Below are 25,110 nucleotides of genomic sequence, written 5' to 3'. Positions count from 1 at the left end.
CCCTCTCCATTTATCCTTCCAGATCAGGGTGGGGCAGGAGGAAGGGCATGCCCCTGTCCAATCCAAGCCTGGAGGAAATGGGGGACTCACACTCAAGGCCAAGCGTCTGGGCCATGAAGGGGCACTGTCAACCCTCTGCTATGTTAGACCCAGATCTGTGGTAAAACCTGTCCTGTGGCCTCTGGGCCCTGTCTGCTGGTCAGGAGCTTCTGGTTATTTTATCATGTGTGCTCCAGAGCAGAGGCAACACAGGGAAAGGGGGATGGCAGAGTGGCCACCAGCCTCCCCTCAGGCACTTGCCACCGTGCACCTCTTCCTGGCTGACCACTCTCTTCTTTAAGCACTCTACTCTGTGACTCTCCTTGACCTACTGATCATTAGCACCTCTGCCCTCAGGTCTCCTGGGAATAGAAGCCAGTGTTCATGACCAGAAGTCTCTGTGATGTTTGCCTGGGAATGCTGTGGCATCATTGGCGGCTACCCTGTCTCAGTCCCCCAGTTCCCATTTCATGTCAGCCTGCAGTTCTACAACGTGAGGCACAGCAGATGGGAACACATCTGTGGGGGTCTCTCATCCACCCTCAGTGGGTGCTAACTGCTACCTACTGGATAACGGTGTGAATTAAGTCACCTGTTCTCTTGGTTGAGAGCAGATGGGTGTCGGGAGGTGGGTGGTACTTGGTGAGATACTTTCCTCATCAAGTCAGGAAGGCTGTGACTCCTGCCTTCCTGAGGGAGCCAGGATTTCTGACACCCTCCTGATCCCCACGTCTGTTCTGACTGATCCCTATGTGTCTGCTGGTATTGATTTTCCCTACTCTTCAGCCCCTCTGAGGGGTTCATTGTCCTGTCTCCCAGGACAAAGATGGTGGCCTGTGACTTTAGAGTTCAAGTAGGACAGCTGAGGCTCTATGAAAACAATCAGCTGGTGAAGGTGGCCAAGATCATCTCCCACCCCAAGTTTAGTGACAAGATGTCTGTCCCCAGGTAGGCAGACATTGCTCTGATGAAACTGGGCACCCCAGTTGTGCTACCCAATCTTGTGTACCCTGTTTCCCTCCCTGCTGACTCCCAGAGGATCTCCTCAAAGAAGATCTGCTGGGTGGCTGGCTGGGGTGTCATCGAGAACCACAGTGGGTATTGGGAAGACATTGTGTCCTTTGCCAGAACTGGCGGGAAGAGGCAGAAGCCTCCAGCTTTGGTCCTCACTGGCTTTTCCCCACAGGGCCACTGCCTTCACTCTACCACCTGAGGGAAATGGAGGTCTCCATTGTGGACAATCATGACTGTGAGCAGAAGTACCTGACCAATTCTTCCTCGGACAGCACAACCAGAATCATCAAAGATGACATGTTTTGTGCTGGGATGGAGGGCTGTGTGAAGCCTGCCAGGTAACAGGCTGACCAGTCCTCTCTCCTCTGTCCCTTCCTTGCCCAGGATGCTGGTACCCACTTGACTTGGCCTCCTTGTGCTGATTCCTGCCTTTGTCTGCAGTTTGACTCCAGGGGACCCCTTGTTATTCAGGTGGAACTTCTCCTGGGTCCAGGTGGGTGTGGTCACCTGGGGCAGAGGCTGTGGCCTTCCTGACATCCCTGGTTTATACACCAAGTGATGAGGTACACGTCCTGGATCAACTGCTAAATCCCCAAGTTCCCGGAACATTTGATGGTGCCAGATGGGATTCATACAAGAGAGGAGACACCAGCCACTCATGTAGATCTGTGCACTCTTCCTTCCTGCCAGCCTCACTTTCCTAAACCTCCCCATCCCATGGTAGTGAAACTAACTTGTGCTGGAGTCTAGAGTCTCTAGAGTCCCTTAACTCTGCAATGGAGGGGCTAAAACCGCATCTCAAAAGTAGCTGTGCAGCCCATATCCCCTGCTTACCGTGTTTCTCATTAAATGATGGATTGTCTAATTGATGCCTGTCTGCACTTTGAATCCAGGGATTGGCACTAAGGGTGGGGCTGAGCTGGTCCACTGAGGCCTCCCCCATTCGTGTCTCTGAGCCCTTGGTGGTGTGAAGGGGTGGAACTCTCAGTCAGCCCACACTATTTTGTGGTGTCCAGACCTCCCAACATTGCCTGCCTGTTCAGGCTCCAGGAATAATAGGCAGGGGTCAGATTTGTGAGACTCCAGATATTTCAGTCTTTGACTACTGATGTCAAAATGTTCCTTTCTGAGCCCACATGGCCATTCAAATCCTAAATGATAGTTTTTTCCCCTTCCCTCTTTTTTCCTTCTTTCTTCCTCTCTTGCATGTTTGTGGAACTTGCATGAACATGTATGCACGTTCACATATGTGTGAGAGTGTGTTGTGTTTGTATGTGCACACATGTGTGTATGTAGAAGCTGGAGGTAGACATTACGTCTTTTTCTCTAGTACTTTCTCCTTTATTTACTAAGGCTGGTCCTGGCTGAACCCAGAGCTTGCCCCTTCAGCTAGCTTAGCTGCCCCGCTTGCCCCAGGAATCCCCCATCTCTTTCTCTTATGGGGACTTTAGGTGGACTGCCACATCCCCTGGGTTTTCTTGTGGAATCTGGGAATCTCAACTCTAGTCCTTCTGCCTGCATAGAGCTTCATCCACTGAGCCACCTCCCTAGCCCAGTTTGTTTTGTTTAGGTTTTTAAATTTTTATTTATTTATTTTATGTATATGACTACATTGAGGCTGTCTTCAGACTCACCAGAAGAGGGCATCCGATCCCATTACAGATGGTCCATGTGGTTTCTGGGAATTGAACTCAGGATCTCTGGAAGAGTAGATAGTGTTATTAACTCCTGAGCCATCATGTCTCCAGTCCGCCCGTGTGTTTGTGTGTGTGTGTGTGTGTGTGTGTGTGTGTGTGTGTGTGTGTTTTGACAGAGGGTCATATATAGCTCAGACTGACCTGAAACATATGAAATAGCTGAGGATCACCTTGAACTTCTGACCTTCCTGTTTCCCCTTGCAAGTGCTGGAATTACAGGTATTACAGATATGCACACCGTACCCCATTATGTGACTCCACCCAGGGCTTAGTGAATGCTAGGCAAGTGCTCTACCAACTGAGATACAGCTATGGCTCTCAAGTCCATATATCTACCCATGATGCTTTGAGGTCTTCTGCATGCACCTTGAGGCCCTTATGCCTCCCCACATCTCCTCCCAGCTGGATGTCACTGGAGGAGCCAAGTTCTATAGGGGCCACACATGTGTGTGCCATCCAGCACCTAGGAAAGAGTCCTCTCTTTCCATTGATGGTGGCTTTGCCCTGAGACATGACTTTCTTATCTCTAGCTCAGAAACCTTAGGAGGTGATTATAGCAGGGACTCCAGAGAGCTGACTTGTCCATCTGACATGTAAGGACACAATGGGAAGGCACACCTGTGATCTAGTAGGTAGGCCGTCTCCAAAATCTACCTGAGGACACCTAGCTTCAGATCAACAGATTGAAAGACCTGGTGTGCACAGTGCTGGGTGGAGGGGCCTCAGGGGCTGAAGTAGGAAGTCTCTAAGCTACTCATTGAATCAGTGTCATCTGGGTTCCTGGGATGGCTAGGGACCAAACAGGAAGCAGTTCTCTGTTAGGTGAGTGAGTGAAGCTGGCCATGAGGGACCTACTGTCTGATCTCCAGGAGAAGGAAGTCCACAGGGAGTGGGCAGGTGTCTGCTATGGGGCTGGGGAGGGGACCAAACACAGGGATGGCTTGCACTCCAGGCATGGGCTGAAACCCACACAACTACACTCTCTGTGTTTTGTTTTTTAGACAGGGTCTCCCGCCATAGCCAAGGCTAGCCTTGAACGCTAAGAAATGCTAATGGGTTAGCCTCCCAGGTGGAAAAAAAGTGGGCTGTTTAGGGGACAAAAGGTGTCTCTTATCACAAGCTAAAGGATAAAAATGTTTTCAAGGTTTAGGTGCCTACAGAGGCTTTCAAAGAAAAACACACACAAAAAAACAAACAAACCCAAGCATCCATGACAGTCTGTTTTCTGACCTCAGGGCAGTGTGACTCTCCTAAATATGTCATTAACAATTGTGTCTGTTCCAATATTTGTAAAGGAAATTGCTTTCTTTCCTTAAATCTCACAAGCATTAGTCACCAGTAGTTTGTCTACTGATTTATACAAACCCCCTTTCTGCCCTCATGGTCCTGCACTGAAGTGACTCTGTAGGCCTCATCCTATCAGCTAGGAAACCCCATTCCGTGGTCCTGTTCTGTGCCTGTGTGAGAGCCAAACACAAGCAGCAGTTCGGCCAGGTTTCAGTGCCTAGCACTCTGTGGAGTCTCAGAAAGCAAGACCCGGAAATTGTCAAGGCTTTTGATGAGTTAACTAATCAGTTCAGGGTTTTGAAAAGTACCCCAGTGGAACCATAAATGGTGGTTCAAACATACAACCCTAGCATTCAAGAAGCTCAGACAGAAAGGGGGCATGAGTTCAAGGCTAGCCTGGGCTGCAGAGATCCTGCCTCAAAACTATGAAGATGCTGAAAGCACCTAAACCAATGAGAATGCTTTCCTCTTGAACACCTAGAGGAAACAACATCTTCTTTGGGGATGTGTGCAGCTTGTCACCTCTATGGGCTGCCCGAAGGGAACTTGGTGATGATTCCCTGGAGGCCATTAACTTTTGATCTGAATGTCCTACCCAAGGTGGGCCCCAAGTCACAGGCATAGCAGCCAGGGTTCACACTGGCCAGCTCCTCATGTGCCTCTGAACAGATCTGAAGGATAAGGAACAGTGAGTGAGGCCCTGTGTAGAGTCAGGTTCAAGTTCCCTGGCTACTGGAAGGAAAACACCTCACAGGCTTGGGGTTTTCACCAAGTTTAGCACCAATGGACTTGATGACAGAGTAGCTGGGAAATGGCTCATCTCTGATGGCTGTGGGGTAAAATATATTCCCAATTGTGGCATGTATCCTGGACAAGTAGCAGGAGACCCACAAATTCACTCTTGAGGGTTTCTACTGTTTTGTTCTGCACCCCACCAAATCGCATTCTGTTATAAATTTCAAGTCCTGTGTGAAATAAAAAACAAAAGCAACAAACGAATACCAAACCAAACCAAAGATGAGGTAAACCTAGGGACACATGCCTGTGGGAGACCTGTAAAATGATACTAAAAACTGGAGAGACCTGGAAAGACATGCAGCCATCTGGACAAACCAAAATAATCTCATTAGCCTCACACAACTCAAACATAGATTTCAGATACATCAAAGGGCTTTTTCTTTTTGAAACCCCGTGTGGCCTAGAACTTGCTCCCTGCAGCACCATGATCATGGGAGACATCGAGTAACACATGAGCATTGTAGAGCATCCCTGGGTGACAGTTTAAGAATGCTGTTCCCAGCCTTTCCTGCAGGCTAGCCCCTCCTGAAGATTACATCACCTCATGGAAGCTGGATTTTTAGATAGGTTGAACACAATCTCCTCACTCCAAGGCTGTGGGGAGAGCTCAGCTGTGGGGTGTGTGCTAAAGATAGTCAAGACTCTCAAGAAAACATAGTCCCCAAAACCAGAGGAATGATGAGAAAAGCCAAGGCTGGGCTTAGCTCTGTTTGATTGGTCTCAGCTGTATCATGGTCACTGGGGTATTGGGGGAGGTCCCCTGTTGAGTATTCCTTCCTTTCAGAGACTTAAACAATGTCTTTCCCCTCCTCCAAAATATGGTTCTACTGAAGTTCTCCCCAGAGAAACTGTTAGTTCATTGGGCTTCCTTAGAGGATGGGTGACCCCAAAGCAGCAGCAGGAAGTTTTCATCCAGCGTGGGGATGATGGATGGTTCCAGGATCGATGTCCTTCTCTATGAACCCCCTAAACCTAGCACCCTCAGATCCAGAGATCATGAGGCATTAGTGCAGAATTACATTGAAAATGGCCGTTCTCGGAGCCAGATGTTGCTGACACATGCCTTTAATTCAACACTCAAGAGGCTAAGGCAGTTGAATCTATGACCTGGAGGCTAGCCTGATCTACAGAGTGTGTTCCAGGGCAGCCAGAGCTACACCAAGAAACCTGTTATCTAAAACAAAAAAAATTCTATTCTAGTTTCATTTCCGTTGCTATGATAAAATATTCCAACAAGGCAACTTTGAGCAGAAATGGTTTCTTTGGCTCACGACTCCAGGTCACAATCCGTTATTGCAGCGAAGTCAGTGCAGGAATTCAAGGCATCACATCCACAGACAAGAGCAAGAGGATAAAGACATGGATAACTGTGTGATCCCTTGTTCTGGTTCTCAGCTAGCTGGCTCCTCTCTTCAAAGTTCAGGAGCCTAGGGAATAGTGCTGTTCAGAGTGTGTGGGGTCTTCCACACCAGTTATCACCAAAACAACACCTCATAGAAAGGCCTACTCACCAACCTGATTTAGATAATACCTCTCTTCTCTGTTGGTTCTAAGTCGTGTCACTGGATGTTTGAGTAAGAATGGCCCCAGAGTCTCATATATTTGAGGGCTTGGCCACCAGGTAGTGGCATAATTTGAAAGCATTGGGAGGTGTGGTGGCCTTGTTGGAGAAAATGTGTCTCTGAGGGTGGGCTTTGAGGCTTCCAAAAGCACATTCCCTACCTAGAGTCTCATTCTTCCTATGGCCTGTGGATCTGAATCCAGATGTAGAGCTCTCAGCTGCTTCTCCAGCACCATATCTACCTGCATGTCATCATGGATCTCCACAACAATGACAGTGAATTAAAACTCTGAAACTGTTAGTAAGGCCCTCTTAAATGCTTTCCGTTACAAGAGTTGTCATGGTTATGGTGTCTCTTTACAGCAACAGAACAATGAGTAAACCAGTTACACTGACAAAACTAACTATGTGAAGTGGGAGAGCCGCAGTTTGGCAGCACCCCTGACCTCTGCCTACTTCTCCCCTTGCTATCTTGATACCCAAACACATCATTTTATGCCACAACTTTCCAAAGTCTCATCTCTTAATATGAAATAAAATAGGTCCAACTCCAAAAGTCTCCAGGCACTCTCAACTGTGAGATTATCTTCAGTAGGTGGAGGAGCCTCTGCTGCACTGGAGGCTTCACCTTGACCTGTGTCTTCTCAGCACTCTTTGCAGGGATTGGACCCTGCCACAGGGTGTCAAGCCTCAGATGCTTTCCATGGCCTCTCCTTGGATTTTAATGCCCTGAAAACCAGGACAACCAGAACGATGCTTGCAACACTGCCACGTTTAGCTAGGGGATCAGTCACAGATAATCTGATGGAGACGATTTGTTCAGAAGAGCATGTTCTACCAGCTAGCTACCACCTAGCTTCCATGTCCATGTCCATGTTGGCCCTCACTTCCACCTTGCCAGTTAGCAGACCATGCAACAGGTGCCAAGCCTACAGCATAAACAAAGTCATTAAGATAGTCATCTATACATTTCCTGTGAGGTTCTGGTGCTCTGGTTGTCTTTTTACTGACGTTGGACATGTTAATGGTGTTTGGAAATGCCAGGATTCACCTTAGGTCACCTTTGTCTAGTTTAGAAATATAAACCCTTCCATCTGCCCAGAGTTTTCAGAATTGTCTGTCTTGCTCTCAACTGAGATATATGTCTGTCAACTAGACTCCAAAAAACTGTGCCATAGGCTATCTGGGTGAACCCACCTGTCTGTGGGGGTGTGTCTCTAAAACCACCCTGTGAGTGGTTCTCATAGGACAGAAGCTTGTGTTTCTGGAGCTAAGGTGAGTTCTCAGCTTGACTCTGAGTTTCCTCTGACAGCCCCTATGGAGGGGACAATGGGTGTCCTTATCCTCTTAAGTGGACAGTAGGGAGACTGCTGGGAGACTTACTGACAGTTTCTCACCTGAGGTCTAGAAGCTTCTTTGCCATACTTGTCTTGGCCACAAGATGCGTGTTTGTGGCCAGACTGAGATTATTTTAATGGGACACTGTGGATATGTGAAGTGGGAGAGCCCCAGTTTGGAAGCACCCCTGACCTCTGCCTTGTGTGTGTGTGTGTGTGTGTGTGTGTGTGTGTGTGTGTGTGTGTCTGTGTGTGTGTGTCTGTGTCTGTGCATGTGCTCCAGCAGTATCTTCACAGGCTCCAAAACAGAAATGCCCACAGATGATATCAGATGTCTCTCCTGACTTCAAGTCCTGGGTGGGCATGGGACCCAGGTCTCTTGTGTGCTCCTGTAAAGAATATTTGAACCTGAGCAGGGAGATACAAAGGCCTATATTTTGAGTGTTGTCTTGGTTTCAGGAAAAGTCCACCAAGCCCAATCCAGTTTTTCATGATGATAAAGAGAGTTGTTTTGGGGGTGGCCAGTGGGAGGAGCCACAGCATTTCTCACCTGTAGTGGCTGAGGCCCTGCACTTCCCAGAGCCTTCCTCCCCCTGCAGATGTTCCAGCTGTTGCTCCTGGTTCTCTCCTTCCTGGAAAGCCCAGTGTTCATGGCCTCTGGTAAGTCCTGACTCCCCTCAGTTAGTGCTTCGCATCAGGAAGGCAGTCCTGCTTTGTTCCCGACCCCCAGCTGGCTCACTCTTAGGGTCACCTGAGCACTGGGTGTCAACATCTGGGTTTGGGTAACAGGAAGCTGCTCCTTGTTCTCTGACTTGTCCATGATGCTTTCAGTATCTGTCTCCAGAAGTAAGCCAGTGGGCATTGTGGGGGGTCACCGTACCCTACCAGGGAGGTGGCCATGGCAGGTTAGCCTGAGAACCTACGATTACAAGGCAAGCTCCTGGGTGCACATCTGTGGGGGCTCCATCATCCATCCTCAGTGGATTCTGACTGCTGCCCACTGCATCCAAAGGTGAGACACCACTGGGGGCATCTGCTGGGTGTGGAATGTTGACACGATGCTACCCCTGACCATCTGCCTCTGAGCCACCAGTGTCTGTCCTCCCACAGCCAGGATGCCGAACCAGTCTCGTTCCGGGTCCAGGTGGGGGAAGTATACCTCTACAAGGAACAGGACCTTCTGAACATCAGCAGGATCATCCTCCACCCAGACTTCAACCAATTCAGTAAGAGATTTGATGTGGCCCTGATGCAGTTGACTGCCCACCTGGTCACCTCCACACATGTCAGTCCAGTCTCTCTGCCAAATGCCAGCTCAATCTTCAACTCAACTGACCAGTGTTGGCTGGCTGGCTGGGGCAATGTTCACCAAAATGGTAAGCACAGCTGGGGTGGATAGATGGAGAGACAGAGGGGACATTGCACAGTCTCCCCTTCCATGTCCCTTCTGGAGGGATAGCTGGCAGTGTGGAAACAAACAGGCAGCAGCAAGGCTCTGTGGTGACTCCCAGGTGCAGGGGATCATGGGTAGGCTTCTTGGCCACCAATGAGATGCTCACAAAAGTCAGGATATTTTCAGGTCTCATGGTCAGCAAGTAGCCAAGGTAGAACCAACCTGACTGCCCTGGTGTGAAGGTGCTGCTGCTTATTTGTCTCTCTCCCATGCAGGAGGGATGGGGATACCCTCTTAGAGGAACCCCATTTCTTCATGTCATCTGGGTACCTTTAGGTGCACTCAGACATTTTACTTTTCTTTTTTCTCTTTTTTTTTGTTTTCCTTTTCTTTTCTTTTCTTTTTCTTTTTTTCTTTTTTTTTTTTTTTGAGATAAAGCCTCAAGTTTATTTGAAAAAAAAAAACAGCACAGGACACTGGTCATCTGCAAACAGTGCTTGGGTTTGTCACAGCAGTCTATCTGTCTTCACACTGGCAGGAGCCTTTTCTATGGGCCCTTCATAGGGGTCTGGGCACCTTTGGGAGTCTGAGCTGGAGATGAAGCCTGGGCCTTAGCTGGAACTGTGGCCTCTGCCGTGGATGGAACCTTGGGTTTTGTCTAACAGAGCCTATGCCCCCGGCCATGCAGCTTTAAAGCCACTTCCCAAGCTTGGGGTGAGCCATGAAAGCCAGGGGGCCGAGTTTGTGGCTGGGGCCCTTCAGCATCTTGGGCTTGGTGGCCTCAGGCTGCACCAGGGCCTTGATGGCCTCTGCACTTGCACTCACTGCCTTTGCATTGTTGGCCTGCATTTTCTTCAGGCCTTTCTTGTCCTGCTTCTTGGCAAAAAGCATGATCTTCAGGAATCCCCTAAGACATTCGTGTATTTGTGACCAGGGTTTCTTGATGCCATTTCTGTGCCATTTGTGGGACTGGTTTTGTGTGGTGTGGTTCTTTCTGCATGGTAACCCGAGGCTCCCACAGTGCCTGGGACCAGAAGAGCTTTAATTTTTTAACTCAATGACACACATAAATAAATTATCTTTAAACAAAGTCACATTCTGAAGTTCTAGGAAGATGTGAATTTGGAGGCCCTCTAAACCCTTTCAAAGAGTCTTAAAACCATTTAAAATAGAAGGCTATGCCTGTACAGATAGCTTGAGATCCTGGTCCCATCTAGGACATATAGGTAATGGGGACTCTGACTTGCTCCAGGCCAAGGGAGTGAGGTCATGGCCAGTGTGACTGGCATGAAGTGAATCTTCTGGGGACATGCCACTCACCCCTGCTCCCTGACTCCTCTGCCCCTCCTCCAGTGGCTCTGAAGCCTCCCTATCAACTGTATGAAGTGAAGATCCCAATTCAGGATAACGAGAGCTGTAAGCGGGCTTATAGGAAGAAAATGTCTGATGAACCTCAAAGTGTGGCCATCTTTGACGACATGCTCTGTGCTGGCACCTTAGGCCGAGGCCCCTGTTTTGTGAGTCACCTGGGTCCAGATGTGACCTTCCTATCCTGCTCCAGATGCCTTTTCTCCAAGGGAGGGTGGATTTGGGATTTTCCTAGTGCTTTGCCTCTGATAGGACTGCCCCTCTTCCTGCAGGGTGACTCTGGGGGTCCCTTGGTCTGCCTGAAGAGCAACAAGTGGGTACAGGTAGGCGTGGTCAGCATAGGCGTAGAGTGCAGCAACGACCTGCCATCAATCTTCTCGAGAGTCCAGAGCTCCTTAGCCTGGATCCATCAGCACATCTAGTGGACGTGTCTCCCGGCTGCTGCCCAACATCAGAGACAGCTTCTTGACTCCTCTGATCTTCCCTTCCTGGACCCTTCCTTGTCCTGCCTTCTTCCCTGGCCTGTCCTTCCCTGCTGACAAGAATGCCCAGGAAACCCCAGTGTGGGGTTGGGCTGCCTGTGCCTGTATTTGTCTCAATAAACTGACAGCAAATGAAGGTGTTGGGAGTGGTCTTTGAGGCGTGCGCATGGCTGAGGAACGGGTGGGCTCAGCGGCTCCAAGGCCAGTTATAATTCTCTACTTTCAGTTTTAGCACCTCAGTCTTGAGGTAGAGTATATCCAGGAAATGTAATAAATGAGACACATTTTTCTAATGTCTCCATTTTTAGTCACTTTTGGAAAGGCTCACACTAGCAGCTAATTCCATCTCTTTGGTTAGAGATAGCGTCTATTCATGAAGCCTAGGTTGGCCTCAAACTCACAAACCCCTGCTCTCGCTGCTGACGTGCTGGGGTTACAGGCAAGTGCTGCCAGACCCAGGGTGACTTTATCTCAGTTCTAAGAGTTTCCCCCTTGTGTCTGAACAATAGTCTCTGAAGACACTGCTGATCAGCCCTTTGTTGGTCAGTCTGTCATTGTCCCAGGATGGCTAGGGAAGATCTGTCTTGGTTGGCCTGAGTCACACATGTGTGGGATCTGGGGAGGGGCAGGGAATGTAAGTGACAATCCTCAAGGAGTTAATTCTAACAAATTTGCAACAGAGGCAGAGAAGGAATTATTCGTAGGTCAGTCCCACCTGATACCACTCTGCTAGTCAGGTGGGAAACATCCTGGCATCTCAAGGCTGTACTCCTGTAGAATGCTAACAGTTTACTTAAAAGGCTCTATGAAAATACAACCAGCAGCAGCAAAGCTATTTTGAAAATTATTATCAGGTCTCTCTGATTCTGATCATTATCTTTGGAAGCAGGAGTCAGGTGGTTTCAGGAGCCACTGGCTGGAGGAAAGCCCAATACAGCACGATAAGGTTCTGTCATGTTTATCAGTCGATCCTGCCCCTGAGTCTTAGACTTATTTTCTCAATGCAGTGTTCTGCAACCATGGCAATTGTATAGGATGGTCATGTATGAAGTCAGCTGTCACTGCTCCTGTGTTATTAAACTGACATGTGGATCATCTGACACATATTTAGAAAGATTTATTTATTTGATATATCTGGGTAAACTGTTGCTGTCTTCATATACACCAGAATTGGTCATCAGATCCCAATGGTTGTTGGTAATTGAACTCAGGACCTCTTGAAGAATAGTCAGTGCTCCTAACACCTATGCTGATGGCAACACACTTCTCCCACGCGTGAGAGGTTTCTTCTCTCTGTCTGCAGCTGTCTTTCGCAGATTCCTCAAAACAATATTTTAATGGTCACACACATCATGGCAGATCTCAAAACCCCCATTTCTCCATTTCAATTACTCTGATAGAATTTGATGGCTCAAGAGAGCCCCAAACCTTTCCTACCCCAAGGTAGATATTCTAAAAGTTTCAATAGCACTCCACGTTTACTCAAGAGATTTTCCACATCGACAAGACGTGTCCTAGAAATGGCATTATTTCTAGATTATGAGCCTGTCCCTTTAAGAAAGCCATCATTCTATAAAGGTAAGCCATGTTCCCACCTAGAGCTGACAGGCCTCCTTACACAAGTCATATGTGGGAAAAAGCAAAGCCAAGTCAAAGGAGACCCAACTGTCTCACTGAAGCCACCCCTGCAGCAGTGGCAGAGCTCTGTCTTCCAACTCTGCAGTCCCTGAAGTTGAATTACAGTTGGGGTCCAGTGGCTTTGACAACCCTCTTTTTCACCACGTGGATACCATGTTTATCTATTTAATAGCAATACCCCAATATTGTTCAAGAGCACAGAAAGACAAAGCCAGCTACCAAATGAACATTACCTCAAATATTTAAAAAGAACATCAAACTGATCTGGGTATGGTGGCAAATGACTTTAATCCCAGTACTTGGAGGACAGAGATATATGGATCCTTATGAGTCTGAGGTCAGCCTGGTCTATTAGAGAATTCCAGCCTATCCAAGGCTATACACTGGACCATGTCACAAAACAAGGAAAGCATGCAGGCAAGCAGTGGTAGCAGCAGCAGCAGCAGCACATTGCTGAAAGGCATCCAAAGGCGAACAGGAAGACGGTGTGATGAACTAGCTTGACTCCACCCTACGATTAGAAGCCATCTTATTCCAATATCTAAATGAATTCATTCCTATTTTATGTAAATCTTAAATCTGACCAGGTCTTGTCTCTTTTTTGGAAATTTGTCATCTTCCACACCCTGTACCCAAACTTCCATCCTGATTAGATGTTCTGCCAAATAATTCTGTAATGTTCAGCCAAGTTCCTTCATAACCAAAATTCCTCTGCAAATCCCTCAACCCTTAAAACGCCCCAGCATTTTTGGTGCTGATATAAACCCTGCCTTCCCTTGTGTTCAATGCTATTTTCTCAAACCCTGCTTTCTGGAGACGGTCCTGTCTGGGAGAATATAAAACTTGTATAATTTGACCAAGGAAGCTGGGTCATGGCCTTTACTCTTGTTTGGTGAGATCAAGGAAAGCCTGCACTCATAAGAAAGAGACTTCCCAGCCTGGTGTGGTGGGTCACACCTTTCATTCCAGCCTTTGGGAGGCAGAGGTAGGGAGATGCCTGTGAGTTCGAGTCCAGCCTGTTCTACAGTGTGAATTCCATGATAGCCAGGGCTACACAGAGAAACTGTGTCTTGAACAACCAAAGACAAACAAGACAAGACAAAACAAAACAAAATAACAACTACAATGCAGTCCTGGTGTGAGGAACATCAGAGAAGTGGTTACAACAAGATGGGGGAGGCTTTTCCGATGACATCTTAACTTTGGGGTTGGTGGAAGTTAGTGGTTTGTTAAGTTAAAAGATTCCAAAGATGCTGGTGTTTTTGATTTAAGACAGGGTTCTCATGCCGGGCGGTGGTGGCACACGCCTGTAATCCCAGCACTCTGGGAGGCAGAGGCAGGTGGATTTCTGAGTTTAAGGCCAGCCTGGTCTACAGAGTGAGTTCCAGGACAGCCAGGGCTACACAGAGAAACCCTGTCTTGAAAAAAAAAAAGACAGGATTCTCTGTAACCCTGGGTGGCATGGACTTGATCTGTCGACCAGTCTGGCCTTGAACCCACAGAGATCCACCTGCCTCTGCCTCTAGAGTGTTCAGACTAAAGGCCTGGCTCCAAAAAATATTCTTGTTCTTGTTCTTGTTCTTGCTTATTTTTTTTATTTTCAAATTATATTTTATTTCCTTCTCATATATACTTTGCAAAAGTACAAGTTAAATGGTGAGCTTCACTCACAAACAGGACTTCTTCCAGAAGAAACAGAATTCATCTTCAGTGGTCAGTTTGGCATGGAAGTAAGCTTGTTACCAAAGCCAAAGCACTCAGGAGATTCCTTGTTTCCACTGCCCAGTTCCCTGTGCCAGCACGGTGTGTCTATGGAAGGAGAGGACCTGCACACAGCAGTGGTGGCAGCAGCGTGTCCGGTGTCTATCCAGTGACACTCATGTCCACTCTGCACTCAGAGCATATTCTCGTGAACATGCCATACAGAATCTTGACTGGCAGACACCGGGTGCCCCACCCCCCTGCCACTCTGCCCCTCAGCGTCGTCCTCGGCATCTTTGGCTCTGAAGGGCATTTTTCTGACTTCTTGTCTGCTCATGGAAGGACAAGATGAAGAGGCTGGTGGCAGATCCTGCATAAGCTCAGCATTCCCGAAGAAGCGACTCACGGGCATGGGCTGGTTGCTGTCGTTATCTAGAAAGACGCTGCTGTCCATCTGAAGCACGGATGCCCGCCTGTACCTCCTCTGTCCTGGGCACAGACTCCGCCTGTCTGGCAGAAGTGTCATCGGGCTCCTGAGCTGCGGCAATTCTGCTGGGGTCTGTGGACAGGCCCTTCTCGGCCTTTGCTGAGGGCTCCTCACTCTCAGGCTTGGGGCAGCCCTGAGGAGGCACTTGGCTCTCCGGTGCAGGGACAGCAGCTTCAGCACCATCCTCTGCAAACTTATCTTCACAAGGGGCCACAGGGCCACTTTTGGCAAAGAAGAAAAGTCACTCTTAGGGCCAACTTTTTGTAATTGTGCCTTCACAAGGTGACCTTTGTCATACTTGAACTTTGTTGATGTCTGTCTGCCTGTAGCTTGTGTGATGAGGAAGCCATCATGTTGTTTTTGCAGAGGAACTTGTGATGGCCCCTGCAGAGGCCAAGTTGACTGCAGAGTAACTTCCATTGTAAAGCTAGGAGAGGAACAGGTACATGGCCTGTCCTCGAATACAGAGGTCCCCTGGGTTTCTTACAGGGCCATTCACCCACCTAAAGACTTTAGCAGCCAGAATATGGCTTCAGGCGAGTGCTATTTATGTGGTCCACAAACAGGAGTGCTTGGCTTGGCCTACTGTAGTCACCAAGTAGCATCTGTGACTAATAAAGTTAGTCACAGCAGCCATAAACCTGGTCTGTGGGTGTGCTTGACCAGCACTGAGCTCTTAAACCTCAGCTGTCCACTGAGGCAGTGAGGCTATCATCGCAGAATGCCCTGGGGCAGTCTCCTCAGGATACTGTGGTGCTGGACACTGCAGCTCCAGCGGAGGAATCACAGGCCTGAAGCTCCCCGTGACATGTGTTATATATTACTGTGGGTTCCCAGCATGGGGGACCTGCTCTGCTGTGTCTTAGAGTTCACTGGATGGATGGGGAATTGTCTCATCTATAAAACACAGGCTGTTTCAGGGATACAGGGTACTTCGGAGCCTGAGCCCCAGCCCTCCTCTGTCTGACATTCCTAGTGATGCTACTGTATGCAGTTGGGGATACCCATGAAACCTTGGTGCAAGGGACTTCAGGTCCCTAAGGATAGGACAACAGCCCCTCACATCCTTTCTGAGGTCAAATGCCTCTGTCTACCCAGCTCTACCTCCAAGTAGAGGCCTGTCCAAGCCCGCTGCCCACTACCCGGGGCTTGAGGATAAAGGGGCTGAGAGGCCTAAACAGGAAGATCATGTTGCGATTCAACTGGATAAGGCCACCATCCCTTCCTTCCTCAGATGCTGCTAATTGGTTTTGGATTTCAATCATCTCCATCCCAACCTGGGCAAGCCCAGACCCCTCCATGCCCAGAGTCATGCAGAGGCTCCAGCCCTCTCCATCCCCATCTGGGCTCCTCCCAGACCCCTCTCACTTCCCACCCCGTGCCTCAATATACAGATGCTGATCCAGCTGTGTCTGACCCTCTTCTTTCTTGGGTGCTCCATTGCTGGAAGCCCAGGTGAGTCCTTATCCTCTGCACTCCCTCCATTCTACAGAGGCTCCACACAGCTCTGTCCCCAGTGTTATGGAGCTATGTGTGTGGCCTGTGCTGCCCCAGTGGGAGGGAGGGTGATCAGGCTGAGCACTGATGCACTAACCTTCTTACCTGTTGTTTCAGCTCCTGTGCCTGAGGATGTGCTGGTGGGCATCTTGGGGGGCCATAGGGCCCCACGGGGGAAGTGGCTGTGGCAGGTCAGCCTGAGGAGCTATAGTTACCACTGGGCCTTCTGGGTGCACATCTGTGAGGGCTCCATCATCCGCCCACAGTGGGTGCTGACTGCTGCCCACTGCATTCGTGAATGAGTCCCTTTGTCATCTAGTGCTGGGTAGGATGTGGGGGTGAATCAGAAAGGCTGGACCAAGAAAGGCTGGTCCAGAGGCCTGGGTTCTAGTTGATTCTGTCTAGGCCTGTGGAGAACTTCCTACAGTCACAACCTCTCTCTGGCCTCAGGATGGATGCCGACCCGTCAGCCTTTCAGATCCACGATGGGGAGGTGCACCTCTACGGGGGCAAGGAGCAGCTGAAAGTCAGCCGGGTCATCCTCCACCCAGACTTTGTCCATGCTGGCCTGGGCTCAGATGTGGCTCTGCTCAGCTGGCAGAGTCTGTTCAACCCTTTCCTACTGTCAAGCCAGTCAAGCTGTCCTCTGAGCCTCTCGAGGTCACCAAGAAGGACGTGTGCTGGGTGACCGGCTGTGGTGCAGTGAGCACGTGCAGCAAGTTCTGGGGAAAGATTGGAGCTGTGGGAGCAAACTTGCTACCTGAGGATCCTGGTGGGTGACACCCAGGGCCTGGGAGCAGGAGCCAGAGAGCATGGAGTGTCACTGGCCAGCATGACTAACTGGTCACATCACTGTGGTATTCGAGCTGCCCAGGACAGTACCTGTACCTGAGGCCAGTGACACAGCAGGTCCCAGAATCTATGACTCTGAGGTGGAATTGCTGCTTCTTATTTTCCAACTAATAATAAAGTAATTTGGAGAAAATATCAAGGGGAAAAAGCATTTGTTTTTGTCCCTTGACAGGCAAGCAGACAGAATCCTAAAACTCACAGGTAGATGTGGGCCCTTGGAACTGGCATCTATCAGCCAGGAGGATGATGCTGAGGTCAAGGACAAATCAGACCAGGACAGGGATAGAGCTATGATGGATATAATCCTTCCCTGTATCCCCAGGTGGAACAGGGGAATTGTGGGTTAGGTGGGGGATCTAGGGAACACCAGCTAGCCACAACTCTCTTCTCAGGATCGCTGCCTCCTCCCTACCGCCTGTAGCAGGTGCAGGTAAAGATAGTGGACAATGCACTTTGTGAGGAGCTGTACCACAAGGCCACCAAGTACGAGGATTGTGGTCAGAGACTGATCCTACAGGATGTGCACAGGCAGCCATGGGCAGGATGCCTGCTATGTGAGTCCCACTCACCTCCTCCTCTCGGTCCTCATTCCCAGGTCAGGGCTAGCAGTCATCAGAGATTCTTTCCCTTCCAGGGTGACTCAGGTGGGCCCCTGGTCTGCAATGTGACAGGCTCCTGGACCCTGGTGGGAGTGGTGAGCTGGGGCTTCGGCTGTGCCCTGAGGGACATCCCTGGGGTCGGTGCACGTGTACAGTCCTTCCTGCCCTGGATCACGCAGCAGATGCAGAGCTTCTCCTGAGCCCCATGGCGGTCAGCTGAGGATGGGTTGGCTTTGGTCATGATTCCAGAGTGGACAGTCAGGATTTAGGCTCTGTACCAAGCATTAGCTACTGACAGACATGGCTCTGTTTCCTGGCTTCCTAAATAAAGATGTGTTGCACATTCTTCATGCTCAGGCTTTCTTTTAATGTGAATACAAATCCATTTATCTCCACTGGAAACACCCGTGGATGCTGTTTCAATGGTTTTATAAATGAGGAACCCAAGGCTTGAGCTCACCCAGGGTGGGACTCAGGCAGCTCTCACTGTGTCCTCGTCTGTGATCCACAGACTCCCTGAATAGTTAACAGGCCGATTCACGTCCCCCAAGCACCCAGCATCCCTGTATTATCCTGTAACCTGGCTGTGGTGACATTGTGGTAGAAAGGGTAACAATCCCAAGTTTCTGCATCCTTGGGACAATGATACTCTGACTCTCATCAATGTCACCATGGGGCCACAGGACTGCTGCATTGGGACCCTAGAACGCAGTAGATTCAGATACCCAATGTGGCTAAGGTTACTGGCATGGTTGGGTCTGTTGCCTTGAACTGTGCACAGTGATAACTGTTTAATGCACAGGGTAAGGGTGAGGGTGAAGGGCTACACAACCTCCCACACATGAGTTCTGACCCTGGGTGCATGGTAGGGAGGGGCTGATTAACTCTTCACTGTGAGCAGCAGACCTCAGGCTCAAACAGGGCTGTCCTCTCACCCTGAGCCTCCACCTAGGAGCTGAGAGTCTGCAGAGGTCATTAGATGCACAGGGCCGTGACTGGCACAGACCTTTGTGGAGTGGAGTGCTAGCCTCAGACCAGATTCATTTCATCAAATGCTGGGTACAAGGTTGGAGTGGGGATGGAAGAAGCTCTGACTGGGGCTCTGCTGAGTCTGGAGGGGGAACCAGGATTGTGAGGGAGAACTTAGGGCCTGTGGAGCTCCCAGCAGGTCCAGCCTCTGTTCTTCTGAAAGGGAAGTGGATGCCTTTAGTTTCTTTCCCTTTCTTGCCTGTAGGTTGGCAGAGCAATGAGACAGAGGTGGTGACTCCAGGGAGACTGCTAGTTTCCTGCTTCCCTGGATAGTGGAACAACTAATGTCCTCAAGCTGTCACATGCTCTCTGAGTACACACACACACACACACACACACAGAGAGAGAGAGAGAGAGAGAGAGAGAGCCACACATGCACACACACACACACACATACACACATCCATACACACACACACTCAGAGCCACACATGCACACACACACACACACACACACACACACACACACACCAGTATTTCTCCAACACATCTCACTAATAGCAAGACCTGCCCAGTGCTCTAGCACCTCCCCTGGACAGGAAGGGTAGAAGGTAAAGGCTTTTCAGTAGCACACAACCTGGTTGACACTGCTTCAGGCTCAGAGGGTAAAGGGTAGCAGAGCCTGGAGTCTCTGGACCACAGCTATCCAATGCTCCCAGGATCCTGGAAATGGACTGATCCAGCCCTTTCTCTTGCAACGCCCCCTTCCTAGATATGAGGAGTGGGTCCTCAGGCTGCCAAGAACATAGGGTTGTCAGGTTTCTGGGGCAGTGGTCACTGCTCCTCTGACTGATGTAGAGTCTGGTTCTCCACAACTGTGCTTAAGACCCTTCCAGTGCCACAGGGACCCCAGGTGCCCCAAGGACTGACTTTTTTGCTTGTGACACACTGGAAGCCAGGGCTAGAGAAATGTCATCAGTAGACTTTTTGAGCCCAAAGTCTGTGCCCAGCTGTGCTCTGTGTGGCATTGGGTGTCCATGCCTGTTGTGGCAGTCAGTGTCTTTTGAAGTATTTCTGTGTGGCTCACAGGGACACTAAGATCTGGAACAGGGAGTCAATACTTGTCCTCACCTCTAGGTGACAGAGACCATACATACTAAAGGTGTTCTGCTGCCCTTCAGAAGAATGTGTAAGCATATGTTCCTGTAGCCTACCTATCAGGGTGCACAAGTGTGTGTGGGGGGGGAGGGGAGAAGAAGTTTGAGTTCAGAAGACAACTTGTAGGAATCAGCTCCTTTCTTCTGACCATGAGGGTCTCAGGGATGGAGCTCAGTCATGAGAACTAGCTCTTTTGCCTCAACTGAGCTGGCTCTTCCCCCTAACTCCCCCCAAATCACAAAATCAGCAAAATCACAGTTATGAAGTAGCAGTGAAAGTAGTTTTGTGATTGAGGGTCAGGGAGGGGTCACCACACACGAGGAACTGTATTAAGGGGTGGTAGTGTTAGGAAGCTTGTGAACCACTGGTCTATAAGATGTCACTGACTTCCAGAGAAGGAATCCCTGTGCTATTCCTGCTGTAACCTCCCTCTTACCCCTAGGAGGGGCTTTGTCTCCACAGTTCTTACTGATGACACTATAGTGGCTTTCCTCTGGAAGGGCCCTGGCAGTCACTCTCAGAGAACAGGGTACCAGGTCTGTGGATGCATCTTCTCCAGGCTTAGTGTCTACACGCCCATAGGGGTCCTCCTCCTCCTCATACCCTGGAAATCCTGTGTAGTGTCTTCTGCAGGGTTAGCCTGGATCAAGGACAGTTAGTGCCCTTGGGGCCGGGCCTAGCAGGGCACACATTTAGATGGTGGTCATAAGTGTGATACCTGGAGTTGTTACATGCCTGACTTCCTCAAAAATTTTTCATGCCCGGTCATTATCTCTAAAACAAAAATCAGATGGGTTTCCATCAATGAACACTGGTGCTTGGGTGAGTTCCTTGCTACAGTGCTTGTTGAAACAAGAATTTGTGCTTAGTAAACCAGCACTGTGCCATTGAGTGATGCCCCGAGTCTGACATCCTTGCTTTTTAAATAGCAAAATGCTCTTTTAAGATATAAGAGAATTAAATTAAAAAGACAAAAAAATTAAATGAAGAAAATCATAATTGAATGCTGGGGCGGTCTGCACAGAGATGTTTCTGTCCACCCTGGGCATTCTCATGAATGAGACACTGTATCTAGATGCCCCTGACAGGTGTCCTTGGGATCTTTTCCTAGGGACACTCCTCCCTGGGAACAGCTCCTTCCTCCCAAGGCAGGTGAGATTGCCCCTGAACTCCATGTTAAGGACCATGGAGACAGTGGTTTTCCTAAGGTCACACACAGCAGCAGACAGGGGTGACTCTGGACCTCTCCCCCTGCTCATCTCTGGGTCTGAACCCACGAGAAGAGACCAGGACAAGTGTGACCCTGAGCACTCAAGATCAGCAGGTCAATGCAGGGAGATACTCTTATGTGTCAGGTAGAGTTGTCAAAACAGAATGGCCCAAGCCCCTCTCCTCCTTCCTATCTCAAGCTGTTCTTCTCAGTCCCACGGAATTCCTGCTTGGTCCCTGACTCCCAGGCCAACTTCCCATCTGCTCAAGGCTCAGCCTGAACTTCCATCAATGCAATGATAATCAGAGGCACCCAGCAAGAAGCTTGCATTCCACAGCCCCATCATCTGGGCCCTTGATTATTCCTGCTCCCTCAACTTCAACCTGAGGATGCTGGGAACCAGACAACCTCACACGTGACCAAGCATCATACATGACTGCTCATGTGGACAATGGGGATTTCTCCCTGGATCACCCAGAACTGGAGAGAAGGACTTTTCTGATCTTGGGAAAGTACTGTGCCTAACCCAGGGCTACTTCATCATTAATACATGTTCCCCTCAAACACAGGCTGGTATCTATCTGGGGACATCTTATCAGCTGTAACTCAAGGGTCCCAAGAACTCTGTTAATTTTAATCTCAAACAGTGGTACCCAAGTGCTGGTACCTCAACCCAGCTCTCCCTCTTGCAACACTAGCCCTGGGCAACCACATCCTTTCTCTAACAGCATCTCTTAGCCCAGAACTGCGACAGGACCTCTCACTGGCTAGGTTGTGGTTCCGAGCTAACAGCTACCTGACCCAAATCACATGGTCTCTAGTTCTCTCTGATCCTATCACTGGATGTGCTCATTCATGGTGGCCTGGTCCTGCCTCTATCAGGGTGGCCAGGTGTCCTATCTCTAGGTCTTGTCACCTAAGAACAACAGCAGGATCACCAATGGGGGCCTCAGGTGACCTCACACAGACAAGGCAGCCTGGGCTTGCAATGGGCACAGGGAGTAGGAAATGGTTTCTCACGAGGGAGTCATCTGCCCATCTGTCTCTTGCCTTGTGTAATCTGGATATGGCTTTAATGAGAAGAACAGCAAAAGAAAGGTTTTCAGGCAATTGCAGAAAGCAAAGGTCTGGACAAGCTTCCAGTGTGCTTCTAAGAATAAATCCTTGGAAAATGCTCTTGCTGTTCATGCACACTGCCTCTAGGTGGCGCTGCAGGACCAGAACAGAGAAATGCAGTTCCGGTGTGCAGACTGGTATGTGAGCAAGGGGTTACTTCATACTGTACAAACTGGCTTTGGGGTCAGGGGTCGTCTTCAGTGTGACAACAGACATTAGCCATCACAAGTGGCAGAGTGTGCTTGGGATGAGTGCTCTTTGCTGTTCATGCACACTGCCTCCAGGTGGTGCTGGAGGAGCAGAACAGAGAACTGCAGTTCAGGTGTGCAGACTGGTAGGTGAGGAAGGGATTACTTCATAATTCCTTTTGTGTTCAGCAGGCAGAAAACATCCCTTCCCACTCTTCAGGGTCCTTTTCAATTTTATTTCTTTTGGAGGAGAGAGATCTATGTGGCTCAGACTGGCCTCAAATTTCCATGCCAAGCTCTTTCAGAGAATATTCACTCTTTTCATAGGCTTTAATTTGCTATTATCTGGGCTTCTGGCCGATGAAGGTGGACAGCCCAGCTTGTGTTCAACTGCAGAGTTTGGGATTAGATGCTGTGGGAAGCAGGATTTGGGACCTGGTACCTTCTACAGGAAAGTGGGTGGTGACAGGTTATATGAATGACCATGATCCCAGCATCCCTCCCAGCTCCCAGAGTCTCATGGGACCACACAGGGTAGGAGTTTTGTAATGCAGATGTGGCTGTGAAACCCTCAGAATACAGACAGAAAGTGGGTCCCATCAGTTTGCTGTGCTCTGCCTGACCCACACTCTCTGCCTCCTGATTGGCAGGAAGCCAGGTGGTTTCTTGTGCAAGTATTCGATGCCCTGTCTATTCTGGAGTTTTGCATGTGTAGGAAAAAGTCTACCATCAGGCTACGTTCCCAGTCCTTTTTGGCATTTTGAGGTAGTATTGTCAGGTTGCCAGGCTGCCTTGACCTCACAGGCAATCCTTCTGCCTCAGCCTCTCCCGTGGCTGAGAAGGCAGGCCTGTGTCTCCAGACTTGGGTCTCCTCTGCTCTGTTTCTGAGCACAGATGGAGTTTCCCACGGTGTCCTGGCTCTTCCCTTGTGGCTAATACTGTCTGTTAAAGGATTCCACAGGATTCACTCCTTCTGGTACAAGTTAATGGAAATTTGGGCTGTTTCTAATTGGGACTCTTGGGAGTAACGTTGCTTTTAACAGTTTGTGTTTTGTGTTGGAGGAGCCCATATTTTCTCTTGGAGGAGCACAACTGTGATTGTGAACTCACACGGAATGTTTGAAGGCTACAAGGCTTTCAGATTTGTGGCTGTGATTACATCCTGTTGGCTGTGGCTAGGAATGGGCTTCTAATCGGGTGTTGGTGTCTACCAACCCCTCCTCAGCTACAGGAACTCTAGGCGGGGCTCCCTTTGCATGTGACTGGGTATTGCGGCTGTTTAGGATGTGCACTCAGAGCTCCCTGTCTCTCTGTCTCTCTCGGAAGTTGGCTTTGTAGAATCAATGCAGTCCTCCTCAGGAACCTAAGGCCTTAGCGACTGCTCTACTGCTGTGTAGAGATACCACGACAAAGGCACCTCCACACCTAGAAAGTGACTCTTCATCTGTACATGAACAGCAGACACATGTAAGTCCTGTAACTCTACTCTGTGTGTGGCTGGAGGGAAGTTTGTCAGTTGAGAACAGGAGTTGGCCCCACAGAATTAGTTCCAGAGAGAGACAGACAGACAGACAGACAGAGAGAGAGAGAGAGAGAGAGAATGCTGCCACAAAACTGAAATCTCCCATCTCTAGGTACAGCCACCTCCCATGGTAAAAGTGCAAGAAAGGAAGCAAACCGATCACAGACACAGGAAGGGAGGTGGTTTTGTTGCAATGAATTGAAACTTGTGGATATTTTTAGATGAGTCCAATGATACACTCACCCTACTCTGGCAAACATCACTACACACAGAAGCATGTATGTGCCTCATTATGCAGCCACAATTCAGCGCTACAAATTCCCACATTTGTACCCAGCACTAGTCAATAATGTGTGGAAACCACCTCTCCAGAAACACTGTGGCCTCTTCCCAGGATTCACTAGGAGCCCGCCATTGGGAAGCAGCCTCAAGCCTCAGCATCGCTAGGATCTTAAGACAATCCTGTTGTAACAGAGGAGGCAGCACAGAGGCCTGATAAGAGGCGGGGGTGGGGGAGCTGGACGAGGTGGACCCTGCCAGCCCAGCACAGGGGACACTGAGGCAGGATGGTCATGAATTGGTTGTCAGCTTGAGCTCCATAGTGAGAGACGGGGGACAGCTGGGACATGTGTCATGTCAGAGCAGACAAGCATGGGGACACGGGTCTTTGGGTATCAAGTTCAGGTAGCAGCATGGCAGTGTGCCAGGCCAGGGTGCATACGTTCTATGTGACACTTACTCAATGTCCTTAACAATCTCCATAGGACCACAGCCAGGGCTGCATGGATGTCTCAGTCAGCAAAGCTGTGTCTTGTAATTATGAGGACATGAATTTGGGTCCTAAGAACCCATTGGAAAGAATGGGGACGTCTCTCTGGGAGGGGCCAAAAATCTATTGCAATGGAAACTCCCAGGAATCTGTGGGGTGACCCCAGCTGAGACTTCTAGCAATGTGGGATATGAAGCCTGACCCGGCCATCTCCTCTGTCCTGTGGAGGGATCAGGACACAATTTCATCCACAAAACCCTTAACATACACTTTGTCTGCCTGCAAGATGTTTTGGGGTAAATGTGGTGCAAAATTGTGGAAGTGGCCAACCATGGCTGATCCAGCCTGAGAGGGAACCCACTCCTGACACGGCCTGGAGGGCCAGGAACCAGAGGCTGGAGAGCCCAGAGACCTAGGAGAGAACCAAA

At 49.4% G+C, this 25,110-nt stretch overlaps 1 protein-coding gene and 3 pseudogenes across 1 annotated transcript; 3 read left to right on the top strand and 1 right to left on the bottom strand.

Annotated features, from left to right (window-relative positions):
- Positions 1-442: 442 nt before the first annotated feature.
- LOC127694484 (mastin-like) lies at positions 443-6,777 on the top strand (annotated as a pseudogene).
- Positions 6,778-8,332: 1,555 nt separating this feature from the next.
- On the top strand, positions 8,333-11,096 carry LOC127693951 (serine protease 28-like). The gene is made up of 5 exons (XM_052195259.1): positions 8,333-8,393; positions 8,565-8,745; positions 8,844-9,109; positions 10,480-10,643; positions 10,767-11,096. The coding sequence occupies exons 1-5, from the start codon at positions 8,333-8,335 to the stop codon at positions 10,914-10,916; spliced, it is 822 nt and encodes a 273-aa protein (XP_052051219.1). The 3' UTR covers positions 10,917-11,096.
- A 3,412-nt stretch (positions 11,097-14,508) lies between these two features.
- Positions 14,509-15,222, bottom strand: LOC127694483 (UPF0688 protein C1orf174 homolog; annotated as a pseudogene).
- A 974-nt stretch (positions 15,223-16,196) lies between these two features.
- LOC127693948 (serine protease 29-like) lies at positions 16,197-17,950 on the top strand (annotated as a pseudogene).
- Positions 17,951-25,110: the final 7,160 nt, after the last annotated feature.

This window comes from Apodemus sylvaticus, chromosome 10 (assembly GCF_947179515.1).
Source record: "Apodemus sylvaticus chromosome 10, mApoSyl1.1, whole genome shotgun sequence".
Taxonomy (NCBI): domain Eukaryota; kingdom Metazoa; phylum Chordata; class Mammalia; order Rodentia; family Muridae; genus Apodemus; species Apodemus sylvaticus.
Note: the sequence above shows the minus strand (reverse complement) of the source record. Positions and strands in the feature narration are given on the sequence as shown.

Bases quoted from the DNA above. Each gene is read 5' to 3' on its own strand.
- LOC127693951 (XM_052195259.1), top strand. From the start codon at position 8,333: ATGTTCCAGCTGTTGCTCCTGGTTCTCTCCTTCCTGGAAAGCCCAGTG. The intron at 8,746-8,843 runs GTGAGACACCAC...GTCCTCCCACAG, and splicing joins GCTGCCCACTGCATCCAAAG to CCAGGATGCCGAACCAGTCT. The intron at 9,110-10,479 runs GTAAGCACAGCT...CCCCTCCTCCAG, and splicing joins GGGCAATGTTCACCAAAATG to TGGCTCTGAAGCCTCCCTAT.